Consider the following 16,316-nt stretch of genomic DNA (forward strand, 5'->3'; position numbering starts at 1 on the left):
CCCTTATATTTGCCATCACTAGTTGTCTAAATTTACCACATCAACACTTCAAAAGAAATGCTATTCATTATCTAAGTATATGGTGGGTCACTCGTTAATGAAGCAATACTCAACCAAAATTAAATAAGATGAGTTAACACTCTGTACAGGGCAAAGTACTTGCCACAAACCACAAGTTTCTGTGTAGATGAAGAAAATGTAACACTTCAGTGAACCAAAAACTGGACTTTTGCAAAGCCTCAGTGATAGAGAAGCTGCTCTTTTAGTGAGTAACTGCACCATTGGGAATGGTGCTGAGCCATGCAGCTTAAGGAAATCATGCACATGATTTGCACTGGGTTTCATTTCCTCCAGTTTGCACTGGGTTTCACTGAAACATTGCAGCAGGCCAAGGATGGACATATGGGTATGACAACAAGATAGTGAGTTGAAATTGCAAGCGCCAGGAAGGTCAAGGCCAGACTTGTGGACTGAGGAAAGGTGTTCTGTTAAGTGGTCACCCAGTATCATAGGAGGAAATGTAACATGAATTAATAGTGATTAGGTGACATTACATTTTTAGCGGATTTTAGGAAGGGGGATGATTACAGGAGGTGACAATACATTGTTTTGAGGGACCTGGAAATGAATGAATTAGAGCAGGACATGGCACAACGATACTTGATTTCAACTTGGTCAATTTCAGAGGAAGAAAGAATGTGAAGGGTGGCTTATTTCAAATTTTATGCAAGGAACAAGAGTGAAAAATTTAACAAAAAAAGCACAATCCTTCTTTATAAAATGGAGAGAAACAAGAAAAGTCCTGATAAGAGTTGCTGCTTTGGAGGTGATGACTGAATGTGGTTCATGATAAAGCTCAGATCTCAGATGTGTGGTAACGTATTGAGCGCACAGGCTTGCCTTCCTGTTTGTAGTTCTCTGTTGATCACCAGGCATTATTATTGTATTGGCTTGTGGTACATAACTCTTTTCTCAAGAACAAACTCTTTAAACTATTTAAATAATACATTTTAAGTGAATGCCAACCAAAAACACTGAGTTATATCATCTTCGCCGCATTGCTCTGCTCACTAGCGTCAAGAGTGACATTTTTAGTGTAATACTAAGTGCCAACTATACTGTCAACTCTTCATTAACATAATAAATTGGCTGGGCTTTTTTAAAACATTCAAATTAAGTCTAAATTTGCATCAGATGCTGGTACACTAAGACCTGAGTGAGGTGTGACTATCTGCTAAAGAAAGTTTCACAAGTCACGCCATTTGCTAACATTCAAGGCATGGTCAGACACAGGCCTCAATCTGCACTGTGTGTTTCAATCAACACACAAATTGCAGTTCAATTGTCCACTGATCCTGTCGTGTGTGAGTCATGAGTGGATAACTAGGCTGGCCTATAGCCATACTAATCTGAAAATGCCTGATCTTGTCTGATCTCATGAAGTTAAGCAGACTCAGGCCTGGTTAGTACCTGGATGGGAGACTGCCTGGGAATATCGGGTGCGGTAGCCTTCAGCAAAAGAGTTGGCTAGCTGGAATGGAAAACCAAGGGCAGGGTGATGGGGATGGAAAATGTTGGGACATGTTCCATCCAGTAGTTACCAGAGATTCCTTTAGAACTAATACGTAGGTACTGCCACTAAACCCAAGATGATAATCGACTGCAGCATCAGCATATTCTGTGTGGAGTTTGCATGTTCTGCATGGGTTCCCTTCGGGTGCTCTGGTTTCTTCCCACGCTCCAAAAGGTGTGTGGGTTAAGTTGATTGGCCATGCTAAATTGCCCCTTTAGTGTCAGGAGGATTATCAGGATAAGTACGTGGGGTTATGGGGAGAGTGTCTGAGTGGGATTGTTGCCGGTGCAGGCTTGATGGGCGGAATGGTCTCCTTCTGCACTATAGGGATTCTATTCTATGATATTCACAGTTCCCTTCATTCCTTTCTTAATGACCACTAAGTATAACAACACCATCTTGTGTTTATATGGATCCAGATTTTTCAACTAGTTGGAATGACTCTAAGAGCCATCTGGCAGACCAGACTCAATTCTTGAATTCCCATTGCATTCCTGGTGCTCCGTACTTCACCGATGTGGGATAACCCCGAGGGTAATGAGCCCGAACATCGCACTAATGACCTGGCTGGCTGCATTGAGGGTGTAGGCATCTCTTATACCCTAGGAATTTTCTGGACAAGTTTAATAAGAACAGGGGTAAGAAGTCTTCTGGTAGGAAAAAAAGATTTGTGAATGGATTTTTTTTTCCTGAGCCATTGTTCGTATATGGTTCATTGCTTTTGTATATTGGGTGAGTGGACAAGGAAAGGCCATGAGTTGGCATGAAGGGTATCAGATGTCAGGGAGAATGGGTGGAGAGCCTGAATTGGCATGGAATAGGTTGAGGGCATGGGGACGACTGGGGAGAGGGTGTCATGAGTTGGGATTGACATGGTGTGAAGGTTATAAAAGAGGCCATGGGGAGTGAAAGGGAGGTGACTTAAGTGAGAGTTAAAGGGCCAAACAGCCTTCAACACAATAGAGCAAAACCCTAGAGAACCAAAGGGAATCTTTAAATCAGGCTACTTCCAACCTTCATCTGGGATGGCAGGCCAGACTCAATCTTGTATCTGTCGCTCAGCATAGAAATCATGCTATTCAGAGGCCTTTCTACCAAGCAGGGCCAGTAAGTCAGGAAGCCTTGGTAATGAAAATCCTGGCCATGGTCCCTTTAAGGGAATAAAATGTCCCAAGAAGCTTCACAGAGACATTATAAATCAAAATGATACTGAGTCAAATAAGGAGATATTAGGTAAGGCATTTTAGAGGGAGGTGTGGAAAGGGGCAGCGATAGCAGGATCACTAGCAGAGTCTACAGGATCATGACTCAGAAGGGGGAGTTGCACAGAGAGAAGACTGTCAAGATCAGCCCTTACCCAGCGTGTTAGGCAGGAAGGTCGATGAGAGAATTGGGTGGGAAGTTGGATTGCTGTTGAGATGGCAATGACGAGTGCCTCAAAAGACTGTTTAAAGAATTCCAACAGAGACATGGGGAATCTGGAGGCTTATCTAGGAGGGAGGTAAGCCTCGGATGGTAGGAGGTGAGTCAGATGGTCATGTAGTACTAAAGGGTTGAGGTAGAGATTTGGGAAGTCTGATTACCTGAGGGGGAGATAGTAAAAGAGGTCTAATGACAGGAGAGAAAAGTCTCGGAGGAGCAGAGAGATGAGAAGTTAAAAAGAAGGAAAATAAAAGTGGAAATGGAAGTAATGGGCTCAGGCCCAGAGCGGCAGCCAAAGTATGCACACAAATAGACACAGCAGCAGCACTTGTGGACTTTATTCCATAAAAGAATGGATTAAAACAAATCAAACTAACTTTACATTGTTTACAGCAAATTTATGAAGGCTTTCTTATGAAAGTCTTCCTTTGCTCCTTCAAATTCCAATGGAACTGCTACATATTTGAAACATTTTCATGTATTACCTAAGTTTCCTTTCTTTTCTCTTTGTTTCTTCATCAGAGAGAGGAGGTAGTCTCTCAGAGAAAAAAGAGAAGATGCAATAAGGATAGGAGACCTTAACTAAAGAGGGAGAGTTTTACTGCAGAATATCAGGTCTTCACTAGCGAGAGAAAATCTTCATTCATGCAAGTAAAGTTCAAAGAGTCAGAAAACCTTCCTCTTTGCGATAAACTTTGATTTGAACCCCTTTCCAAGGATGAAATAGCATATTCATAATGAAGTTAGGTAAATTCAGCACTGGAGTTGCAATGCACATGTTTTTTAGAAGTGGAGAAGGGGAAGAATTATTGATGTGTTGTGCTTGTTTAGAGCTCTTACCTGGAGTGGAGTACTCAAGACCAGTAGGAACCTCCTGAGCTGCGAGCTCGTCCTGCTGTTGGTAATAGAATCTTTGTTGGTAGCAGTTATCAGGAAATCCTACCATGGATGGGTCCTCACACATGTCTACAGGGACCTGCCTCTGAAATACAGAAACAACACCTTGTAATATTGAAGCCCACTTCAAATACATACAAACATTATGAACTCAATTCTTTATAACAAACGTAATGCCAGATAGTGTCTTAGCTGATGGACTCGGAGGTTACAAATTGCTTTAGTTTTAGTGATGGGAATCAGTACATCAACGATTGCTTACGGACAACACTGCCACATTATGCATTCTCAATTCAGGTACAACACAGTCTAGGTGCAGGCTAAATATCTCTATATAGCTCCATCAAATAATTCTGGGTTGGGTATGACATGAGTTAGATAGAGAGGAAAGGATCTTCTATACTGCCCCATCAAATGCTCTCAGGGCAGGTACAGTGAAGGTTAGATACAGGGTAATGATCCCTCTACAATGTCCAGTGGTATGACCCCTATGAGCAAGGGAGATTTTCCACCCCCTCCGCAGCACATTTTGCATCAGCAGAGGCAACTGGCCATTGGTCAGCAACAGAACTTTCTGATCACGCCACTGTCAACATGTTTTCCCGTCATTTTCACCCTCTTCTGCTGGGACACTCACAGCGGGAGGTCACATTAGTGGGACTGGAAGATCCCGCCAATGGGAATGGCCGGAAATTTTGGCCAGTGAATCAAAATAACCAAAAGAAGAAGTTACCAACAAGACTTTTAAAAAAAAATAAATTTAACTTTAACCCAAATCAGAATCAATATAATCTAAACATGAATCAACAGACAAATGATACTTCAAATAAAAAGGTAAATTTCACTTTAAATACTGGATACAACATATACGTCTGACACAACCACAAACATTTGTATCATTCTGAACAGGTATGTGGCATTATGGAGCTACACAGTTCCACAATATGTTGCTCTTTACACATCCATGCTATTTGGTAGCAAGTTCCAATTTCTAATCACTTTCTACTTAAAGGAGGTTTCTCCTAAATTCCTTATTGGACTTATCAGCAACTATTTATATCCTGGTTTTCCACACGTCACTACTTCTACCCTTTCAAACTCCTTTATAGCTTTAAAAATCCCCATTTTTACTCTTTCATGTGATGTGGGAGCCATTGTCAAGGCTAGCATTTGTTACCCATCTCTAATTGTCCTCAACTGCTGAGTGGCTTGACATGCAATTAACAGTCAACCACGTTGCTGTGGGTCTGGAGTCACATGTATGCCAGACAAGGCAAAGACTGCAGATTTGCACATTAGTGAGCCTGATGGGTTTTTATGACAATCAATTATAGTTCCATAGTTACCATCATTCAGACTAGCTTTATACTCCAGATTTATTCAATTTAACTTCCACTAGTGGTGGGCTTTGAATCTATGCACCCAGAATATTAGCATAGGCCTCTGGATTACAAATCCAGTGACATTACCACTACACCACCATCTCCCATCTTTGTTCAGCTCTTCCCTCGAGCTTGTACTGGCACAGTCCTTGCATCGTCTTTCTCAGAGATACTGTACTTTGCTACAAATGACGCATTAAATCTATTTTTGGTGATTCAGTAGCCAATGACATCCCTGTGCTCTCCTACTGTTTTAATCAACATTCATCCCTCAACCAAACCCGCCAAAAATTCATCTGATTGTTATTTATTAGATATTGCTGCATGCATAATTTCTGTTACATTTGCCTAAATAGTATTACTGAATTTCAAAGGAATTCACGATGCAGAAAGCATTTTAATTTTGACAGACATGGGCTGAAATTCTCTGGCCATTCATGCCTGGCTGTCACTGCCAGCAAGGATGGAAAATTTGGGGTTCAGCCAAATCTCCGTTCACTGCAGTGGGACCAGAGATTCCCACTTGCATGAACAGCCAGAGAATTTTGCCTTGGATCTGAATTCTTCTGATAGCAGGTTCCCACTATGTGAAAGGTCAGTGGCAGGGCCAGAAGGGTGGGTGCGTGCACCACAGTTGCATTTAAGTGTCCTGCAGTCATTTCACACTCGAATTAGCATTAAACGGCTGTCGGCAGGACTTCCACCCCTCATTCTGAAGGAAGTCCCACTGTAACTTGTGTGACTTTCGACCTTCCTCTCTCACACAAGTTCAATCCTCTTGTCAACCTAAAGGTTGAGGCTAGGTGGAAAACAGCCCTTCAGTGGCCAGTAATTGGCTACTTAAGGGCCTCAACTGCGGCAAGGGTGGGCTTGCCTGCCTCAATGTAAAATCGTTGCATGGTCAGGGTGGGCAGGAGGGAATTCCATCCCTTCAATTTCACGTTCCCTTTCCCCCATCATGCCCCTGCCCACCAGAGCACCTGCCAGTGGGGCAGTGTAAAATTCAGGCCATGAAAATGTGCTCTTTTCTATAAATGTTTACAGACATTTTAGAATCTGAAAATGACTTTCAATGCTCAAAGGCATAATGATTATTTACTATTATGTTGCAGTACTTCATCATTCTCAAATCCACAATGAAAAATTGTGATTGCAACCAATTAAACTCATTGGCAAATCAATGTCACAATGAGAGTGACATGGATCAGAGAGAGGATCACTAACAGTTCTACAGATATAGATGGTAATACTCCTTCTTAACATATCCAGTATTGAATTGTCCTCAGCTGACAAATCCTCAGATAGAATTGGCTTCAAAAGTTTCCTTTATGGTATTTTACAAAAAATAACTTGAGTTGTTCAATGTGTCGAGAAGTGAGAGACGGCCTGAGGCAGAGATCACTGATCACCAGACATAGTGGCTGATATCCGTTGTTACTTTCCTATTTGCCTCTGGCATTGATCAATCTCTATTCTAACCACAGAAGTCAAATGAAGAAAGCGGTGCTCCAGCAACATCATTAAACCACTTCAATTACCCAAGCCCACTGTCACCTTCTAATTAATGAACTCTCATTGAAAATGCCCACCCACCATGTCTCCATTAATAGGATCATGTGTAAAGAGGTTCATGCTTCCCCGTCCGACTGAACTTTACCACGGATCCAGAATTCAAGTTTAAAACTTCTGCTTGGCCAGCCTCAGTATTATCCCAAGAGCTCACTGGAAAGCCTGAGTTGTGTAATGCTTATGTTACTAATCCAGACACCTGAAAAAATTCATCTGGAGAAACGAGTTCAAGATACAGCTGAAGATTTTAAATTTACTTAATGCAATTCCGAAATTCCAATCTAATATCAATAATGGTAACCATGAAATGACTGATGGTTGTTAAAAACTCAATCTAGTTCATTAGTGTCCATTGAGAGAAGGGAGCCGACCATCCTTATCTTCTCTGGCTGACTTCAAATGATGTGGAGATGCTGGCATTGGACTGGGGTAAACACAGTAAGAAGTCTCACCAGGTGAAAGTCCAACAGGTTTATTTGGTAGCACAAGCCACTAGCTTTCAGAGCGCTGCTCCTTCATCAGGTGAGTGGGAGTTCTCTTCACAAACAGGGCATATAAAGACACAAACTCAATTTACAAAATAATGGTTGGAATGCAAGTCTTTACAGGTAATCAAGTCTTAAAGGTGCAGACAATGTGAGTGGAGAGAGGGTTAAGCACAGGTTAAAGAGATGTGTATTGTCTCCAGCCAGGACAGTTAGTGAGATTTTGCAAGCCCAGGCAAGTCGTAGGGGTTACAGATAGTGTGACATGAACCCAAGGTCCGGGTTGAGGCCGTCCTCAAGTGTGCGGAACTTGGCTATCAGTTTCTGCTCAGCAATTCTGCATGGTCGTGTGTCGTGAAGGCCGCCTTCATAGAATCATAGAAGCCCTACAGTGCAGAAAGAGGCCATTTGGCCCATCGAGTCTGCACCGACCACAATCCCACCCAGGCCCTACCCCCTTATCCCTACATATTTACCCGCTAATCCCTCTAACCTACGCATCTCAGGACACTAAGGGGCAATTTTAGCATGGCCAATCAACCTAACCCGCACATCTTTGGACTGTGGGAGGAAACCGGAGTACCCGGACGAAACCCACGCAGACACAAGGAGAATGTGCAAACTCCACACAGACAGTGAGCCAAGCCGGGAATCGAACCCACATCCCTGGAGCTGTGAAGCAGCAGTGCTAGCTACTGTGCTGCCCTTGGAGAACGCTTACCCGAAGATCAGAGGCTGAATGCCCGTGACTGCTGAAGTGTTCCCCAACAGGAAGAGAACACTCTTGCCTGGTGATTGTCGAGTGGTGTTCATTCATCCGTTGTCATAGCGTCTGCATGGTCTCCCTAATGTACCATGTCTTTTCTGCAGCGTATCAGGTAGACAACGTTGGCCGAGTTGCAAGAGTATGTACCATGTACCTGATGGATGGTGTTCTCACTTGAGGTGAATGCATCCGTGTCGATGATCCGGCACGTCTTGCAGAGGTTGCTGTGGCAGGGTGTGTGGTGTCATGGTCACTGTTCTCCTGAAGGCTGGGTAGTTTGCTGCGGACAATGGTCTGTTTGAGGTTGTTTGAAGGCAAGAAGTTGGGGTGTGGGGGTGGCCTTGGTGAGATGTTCGTCTTCATTGATGACATGTTGAAGGCTCCGAAGAAGATGTCGTAGCTTCTCCGCTCCGGGGAGATACTGGATGACGAAGGGTACACTGTCCGCCATGGCCTGTGTTTGTCTTCTGAGGAGGTCGGTGCGGTTTGTCGCTGTGGCTCCAAATGCACAGCAATGTGTTTAGCTTCCCTCTGAAAGGCTATCAGGGGCAGGTGGAATGTGGAATTGAGGCCACAATCACATCAGCTATGATCTTATTGAATGGCAGCGCAGGCTTGAGGGGCCGAGTGGCCAACCAATGCTTCTAATTTGCTTGTTTGTAAAATGGCCCAGGAAGCCACAAGGAGGCAGCTCACCACTATTTTCTCAAGGGGTGTTAGGGGTATGCAATAAATGCTAGCATTTCCAATGATGTCCACATCTTGTGACTGAATTTTTAAAAATACGGCAGTCTTGAGACATTTTGTAGAGACGCTGGCCTCACTCATCCCAAAACCTTAAAATCCCACCCGAGGCCAATGGACCTTCCCATGCTCCGCCCCTTGCCCGCTCCAATTCCCGTGCCAGGTAAAATTCCAGCCACCATGCTCATAAAAAACGTAACAGATGCAGAACACAAATCCCATGAAAAGAAACCAACTGCCCACAATCTGATGAGCATGGTACAGCATTCTCCCAAGTTACCTCTTGAGCAAACAAAATAAGCTTCCAGCAACTTAGCCCGAACTTCCATGGTGTGGCAGTCACAGCCGGATTGCCTCTCCACTCCTATTAACTTACACTGAAATGCAGCTGCGCCTTTCTCGCCTGACCTTCTCACTCAGGCCGGGTGATAAACGTGCAGTGCAGTGGGTTGCTGAGTACTTCTGTCGAGTGCAGCAGGGTCCGGAGAAAGGAAAGCACACCCTCCCGGTTTACGGCACTAGCTGTTGTCAAGCAGGTGGGTTTAAAGATACAACCACTTTGAAAAGCCAGGGAGAAGGTAAGAGTGTAAGGTAGGTGGGTTGGATGGTGGAGTGGGGCAGGTAGGGGAGTGTAGCCAGTTGCCGGGGGTGGAATAGTCAGTTGGGAGGGATGGGGTTGGGTGGTCAGTGGGGTGATCGGGAGGGTAGTCAGGGCGTCGGGAGTTGGGAAGGCTAAGGGAACATTCAGGGATGGGGCTTAGTTGGGGGTCCTGTGGAGAGTAGTCAGGAGATCCAGTGGGGAGTTCCATTGAGAGTTCAGTATTTGTAGTTACCCAGGAGTTAGGAATGTTTTTAATTCTTTTCCCATCAAAGGAATCGGAACCATCTAAAGTATACATTTCAAATCCAAGTATCAGATGGTTCCCAGTGCAGGGTAATTGCCTAATGGATTTTTGAATTTCCCAGGCAATCCTTACCAAGGCACTTCTGGGAGGATCTCCCAGCGCATCCTTCGGATACCTCCTGGGTAGGATTCCCCAGAAATCAGGCAAATTGCTCGATGAAGCCATTGTCTGATACCTCAATTCTCTCAATGAAACCCATACCTCTCGTATGCTGAACTCTTCCAGACAGTCTCTGAAACACACCCACATACAGTTGCACACAATGAGTGACAAATCACACAGTGAATCCCCATCCAGGCAGACAGACAGGGCCTATAGACCTGCCTAGATTGCTGGCATCTTGGCCAGCCACTGAATGTGTGCCTTCAGGAAGCTAAACTGGCTCAGTCATGCTAAGAGACTGAAAAAAAACTTTGTCAGTCTTCATTATTTACCCTTAACAAGTCTAATTGCCTGGGGCAGCTTTGCTGAACCTCAAATTTAGGCTGCAATTGAGAATGGGTTTGGAAGTGCAGTGGGCTGGCTGACCTTGTAATTTTTGGACTGTGTGACATCGAGAGGGCATGAAGATTCAGCTCACAGTGCTACACAGTCGCAAAGACTCAGTGACTGCAGTAGATCAAGGCAGCAGCTCACCACCACCTTCTGATGGGATGAGCAATAAATGCTCGCCTATGACACCCAGTGACACCCACATCCCATAAATGAATATTCAAAAAGGACACACACGCTAATTTCCATATTTAAATATCTACACCTTTTAGCCTCCAGTTTTTATCAGGTAAAATTCTGATCCCAGCTGAAACAATGTGGACAACAAAAACAACAAGAACACATTGCATTCAAACAATGTCTTTTATATGAAAAAAAACTTCTCTGGGCACTTCAAAAACGTAAGGAAGCAAATGGACACCAAGCTAAAGAAGGGAAATCAAAGCTTGATCAACGATTTGGGTTATGCAAGAGAGAGAGATCGTTAGTAAGGTAGGAAGGAAAGAGAGAGGGAGCTGCATGAAACCCCAGTGTTTGGAGAGCTGATGCATGTGATGTTGTGGCACTGGAGGAAATTATAGAGATTGGGAGGAGCAAAGTCATGAAGGGATCTAAACACGAGGACAAGAATTTTAAATTTGAGGCTTAGAGTGGTTGGGTAACAACAGAATTGAGCAGTGATAGGGTTTGGTGTGTACTGTAGAGTTTTGCATCAGCTAAATTTGAAAGGGCAGAGAATGGAAGGCTAGCCAGGAGAGCATTGAAATAGTTTATGATAATGGAGATGATGGTGTTGTTCTTCCCAATGTTTAATTGGAGGCAATTGCGAGAGTACTGGAACTTTAGAGGGTGCTTGACTGCTGCAAGTAGATCTAGATTTTCTGAGAATTTTGGTCAAGATTGGTGCACCTTGGATAAGTCCAGTGATATATATACATGTCAAATGCTGAATCTGCATACATCCTTCAGGGAAAAAAAATAAACTCAGCAAAGAAAGAGATTTGGCTATTTTAGTGCATCATCGCTAGAGGTTCATGACCGATGGTGTTGAGAGAGGACCTAGAGACAGACATTTGGGACAAAGCGCAGGGGAAATGATGGTGTGGTGGTAATGTCCCTAGACTGATAATCCAGAGACTTAGGCTAGCATTGTGGAGACATGCGTTCACATCTCATCACAAGAGCAGAATGGCGGAATTTAAGTCCAGTTATGAATTTGGAATTGAGGGGAGTCTCGGTAATAGTGACTATAAGAGCCATCATGGTTCGCTGATGTCCCTTTAGGGAAGGGAATTTGCCATCTTTACACAGTTTGACTTAAATGTGACTCCAGACCCCATAGCAATGTGACTGACTCTTAACTGCCCTCTGAAGTGGCCTGGCAAGCCACTCAGTTCAAGGACAATTAGGGATGGACAACAAATTCTGGCCTCGCTATGTCATCCACATTCCAGGAAAGAAAACAAAAGGATAAAACACCAGAGAGGGTCCACATCTGGGAAGGTTTGGTTGGATTGCAAAGGGGAAGGGAGGAAACAGTAGAGGCACTTGAATGGTCTCCATCATGGTAACAACAAATGTCCTTGCACTTTTGCACCTGTTTATGAAGTTGAGGGTGGAAGGAGTGGGAGGTAGAAGAAAGAAGTTGGGATGGGGCGAGGGTTACCTTTGTTCTCCAGGGTAAACCTAGCGTAATTGACCATTTTGAAGTAAGGTGTGGTCTGGAAGAGATTGATGTAGCCCAACTGGGTCTGGCAATGGACAGACAAGCCATTCATCTATCAAGATTGCATGCTTTGGCCTTAAGGAAGTGTAGTTGGAGGCTTAGGCGGAATGGTCATGATGAGAGGCTGTGAATTGCAGATTGAGGTCATCAAAGGTGGAGTTGAAGGAGTGGTTGAATAAGTCAACATGGTAATCAATGGAGGATCAAAGAATTTGACTTTCAGATGTGCCATAGAAGCAAATCACTGACTGATCTTCGCAGTATCTGAGACCAGTGATTTGCCTCTGTGGCACATCTGAAACTCAAATTCTTCGATCCTTAAGTTTAAACACAGGCTATGGATGTTAGGAGAGGCTGAGGATATGGGGAATATGTAATGATTATCAATAGCAGCCCATTCATTTCAAAGTGTTCACATTTCCATTTCATACAGAAGTCTTTAGCAACTACTTTAAGGATTTCATTTGAGTGCCAAGCAGTGAGAGAAACTGACTGCAGCATGCATGACACATTCTATGGTGGCATACAAACAAATCTAGCAAAGTGTGTCTCAGTCAGGCAGTAGGACCCTCTATTTGCATCTACATTGGATGCATTTCCCAATATGACACTTGGCGCAATTCTGGCCCAGAATAAGAGCACACAAGCCAATATTGGTCCCTTAGGCCCCTGTTTACATATTTGTAATATAAGTGCAAAATAGTCAAATTTCTAAGTCTATTTGTTATATAGTAAATTGTTTAGTCACCAAATTCAGTCAATATATCATACATGACAATGCATACTTGACTTTGCTGGTCCTTTAACACAACATAACAGCTGGGAATACAGAGTTTTATTTTCTAGTGCATTTTGACTTTGTGTTTCTTTACTGCCAGACCTAGTGGCACATTCTAATGATTATGTTGGGAGATTGTAAGCACTTCTCCCCCCCAACTCCCCATTAGGAGGGTAGCTGACAGGGAAGTCTTTTGGGACTGTTACGGGGTGAGTAATGTTTCCTTTTGCTCACACCTCTGCTTAGGTTGTGTGATTTTACCATTTCCTGCCTCTCTCAAGGCTCCAAGTGCCTGGCCGTTCGTACAACTTACCATTAAGCCTCTGTAAGGTGGAGCATAGGAGCTGCAGCTTCCGATCATTGCCTCGGGATAATAATTCATCTTCAAGATCTGCTGAAAACCACAAGAAGCAAGAGTCTGTTAAATGTTGGATCCTCTGACAATCTCTGGGGAAGGGAAACACAACCCTAGCTTACTTCCATTTATATCTTTTCTCAGTGAATTACTCTTAATTTGCTAAACAGTCAGTCTTCAACTTTATAAGATTTGAGTTACAATGAACGGCACTTATGCCATTTATAAATTGACACCCTGTTTTGACTTGACAATGTTGGTTTCAACTTTCTGATGCCACGGCAGTGACCTGTTGGTCTTTACCGATTGTTAAGTTCCACCTTTCACAATCACACGAAGGGCAAATGACTTCTCAGGTACAGCGTAGAAGTGCTTTTGAAAAAGTGTAGGCACTATTATATCATGGGAAATAAACTGCTGAAACAATATCTCAAAAATAGGGTATTGTGCCTTGGTTCAGGAACCAATCCCCCATTTGTAACATTGTTCCTGTGGGAAAAACAGTTTGTTTCGGCTTGCAACGTGGAGTTTGGGAACCAATTATGTTGTAAGTCTGCCTATACATATTTATATCAAAATTAAACTTGCAAGTACGACAGGTCACAACACCTTGCTTCCATTTCTAACACAAAGTGCAGTTTAACAATGTTTGAATGTTTAAAATGCCACTAATGTAATTACTATAATACAGGATCTCTATGAGCACTGATCTGCCAAATTAAATGAATGGTGTTAACATGAACAGTGATGCACATGCTATTACACTGTGGTGTAAAGTTCCTGATACGCTGCGTTGTACACATTGAATAATATAGAAGTTTGTACACAATATCTGCTAACACAATCTGCTGTGCAGGTTGATTCATCTATTCCACTGTGCAGTGTGGTGTGCACACAATAAACTCTGCAGTCTTGTGTCACTGCGCATAATGATACACGTTGCTTTAGTTATTGATACATTGCTGTGCATAATGATTGACAAAACTGTTCCCATTGATTCATACACTTTCCTGTGCATTCTGCTATGAGCACTCATTGGCACACACAATGTTCCACGCAATGACTGACCGTGTGCCGAGTGATCTGTCCGGGGATTGATACAGATGTTGCAGTGACTAATACAATTGTTCATAGTGACTACTGTGTACAATGAGCAAGTCGTGCAGATTGTGATCCAGTGCTTAGTACACACCCTGGGAAATAATGCACGGAATGGCACACCTTCCAACCCCCCACCCCCCCCCCCCCCCCAAAAGAAAATCAAAGAGATTTGTAGAAACTGAAGCACTAATTATCTTGCTCAGAATTACGAGTTCTCCCTGACAATACCATTCCCTCCACAACCGTAAGGATGTTTTAGAATGAGGCATTTCAAATTTAATTCCAATTTTGTGGCCATGCCACAGAAACACTGACTAAGATAACAGACAGAATTTACCTTGCGACTCAGTACTGGATTCCTCAGCGGCCGGATTCCCTTCTCTCCTGCTCTCAAACCAGCTCTCAGCTCCCACTCCTTCACACTGCCTTCTCCTCACTTAGCACAAATCTTCAAATCCTCGGGGCTGGAGTGTCAGAGACAGTTAGTGGACTCCACCTATTTAACAGCCCTGTGTAATTTACATCACGTCCTACCGGATCCCAACCTTCCTGATACAGGAATTGCGAGAGGTCGCCCGAGACTGGTCCAGTTACAATTTAGTCTCACACAGCCGAAAATATTACTGCTCCAGAGTCCTCGCTGGCTGACTGACATTGGGATATTTGCAAACTTTGGTGTTTGGGCTGACAAGAACATATAACAGCCCTGTGCACACTAGGTTCTGGGACTGGCGGTCGGGGTATGAGTCCAGGGGCACAGTGTCCCAGGACCCAGCAAGCAGAGAGCCTGTGAGCGGCTAGGGGATACAGGATGCAATGATCAAGGACACATCAACCAGGCACCCATTGGCCAGGGCACATTGACTAAAAGAAATTTATAGAGCATCATTCACAGCATTGTAAAGCACTTCACCAATGAAATGTGGTTACTATGGCAATGAAGGAAATGCAGCTGCCAATTTGCAGACAGCAAGCTCCCACAAACAGCAGTGATAACGATAATAATTTGTGAGATGTTGACTGAGGGATAAGTATTGGCCAGGATACAAGGGATAATTGAACTACTCACCCTGGTTAAATACTGCATTAAGGCCTTTTATATTAAGCATATGTAATTGGTTTAATTTCTCATCTGAAAGATTTGAAAGAGAAGCATATCTTCAGTACAGCACTGAGAGTCAGCCTAGAGTTTATTGCTCAAGTCCAGGAGTGGAACTTAAACCTACCAGTGACTCAGTGACAAGAGTGCTATTCAATAAGCCATGGGTGACCATGCGGGATACACTTGCAAGGATACATTGGCCAGGGATAAGTAACGAGGGAATCAGTGACCGGAGATACATTGGAACAAGAGTAGGCTATTCAGCCCTGTTTAAGTATATGCGTGTTGCATTTGGTACTACACTCATCCATTAATCACAGGGTTCTGGATTAAAATGCTACTCCAGGGCTCGAGCACAAAGAATTAAGGCTGACACTCCAGTGCAGTACTGAGGGAGTACAGCTCAGTACTGCACTGGAGGTGCTGTTTTTCAGATGAGGCCCATCTGCCTGCTTGGGTCATGGTAAAATTGTCCATGGAACTATTTCAAAGAGAAGTAGGGAAGTTTTCCCAGTGTCCTGCCCAATAATTATCCATCAACCAACATCACACACAAAATAAAACAAATAATCTGGTCATTATCACATTGCTATTTGTGGAACTTCCCTGAATGCAAATCCATTTCCTACATTACAACTGTCACCGCACTTCAAGATGTATTTCATTGGCTATAAAGCACTTTGAGATGTTCAGTTGTTATGAAAGGCACAATGTAATTGCAAGTCTTTCGCCGGAAATGGAATTTAACCCTGAAAAGTGTGAGGTGATGCCCTTTGGAAGGAGTAATTTGACAAGGAAGTATACTATGAAAGGTCTGACACTGGGAAGTTCCGAAGAACAAAGAGACCTTGGTGTGTTTGTCCATAGATCTCTGAAGGTGGAAAGGCAGGTTAATAGAGTGGTGAAAAAGGCATATGGCACACTTGCTTTTATCAATCAGGGTATAGATTACAAAAGCAGAGAGGTCATGATGGAGTTGTATAGAACTTTGGTGAGGCCACAGCTGGAGTTCTGTGTGC

The 16,316-nt window shown here is 43.5% G+C and overlaps 1 protein-coding gene and 1 pseudogene across 2 annotated transcripts in view; one reads left to right on the forward strand and one right to left on the reverse strand.

Moving 5' to 3' along the window:
* The window catches only part of ets1 (v-ets avian erythroblastosis virus E26 oncogene homolog 1), a 99,035-nt gene extending 84,379 nt beyond the window's left edge, over positions 1–14,656 (reverse strand). Inside the window, exons 1-3 of one of the 2 annotated variants that reach the window (XM_078199247.1) lie at positions 14,533–14,656; positions 13,053–13,130; positions 3,836–3,977 (exon numbers count right to left, since the gene is read on the reverse strand). In XM_078199247.1, coding sequence (XP_078055373.1) covers positions 3,836–3,977; positions 13,053–13,121 — 211 coding nt within the window. In that variant the 5' untranslated portion in view covers positions 13,122–13,130; positions 14,533–14,656. Of the gene's footprint in view, positions 1–3,835; positions 3,978–13,052; positions 13,134–14,532 lie in introns of both variants that reach the window. The other variant, XM_078199246.1, reaches the window with a different exon arrangement.
* On the forward strand, positions 1,392–1,511 carry LOC144480090 (5S ribosomal RNA; annotated as a pseudogene).
* Positions 14,657–16,316: the final 1,660 nt, after the last annotated feature.

Source organism: Mustelus asterias, chromosome 27 (genome assembly GCF_964213995.1).
Source record: "Mustelus asterias chromosome 27, sMusAst1.hap1.1, whole genome shotgun sequence".
Lineage (NCBI taxonomy): Eukaryota > Metazoa > Chordata > Chondrichthyes > Carcharhiniformes > Triakidae > Mustelus > Mustelus asterias.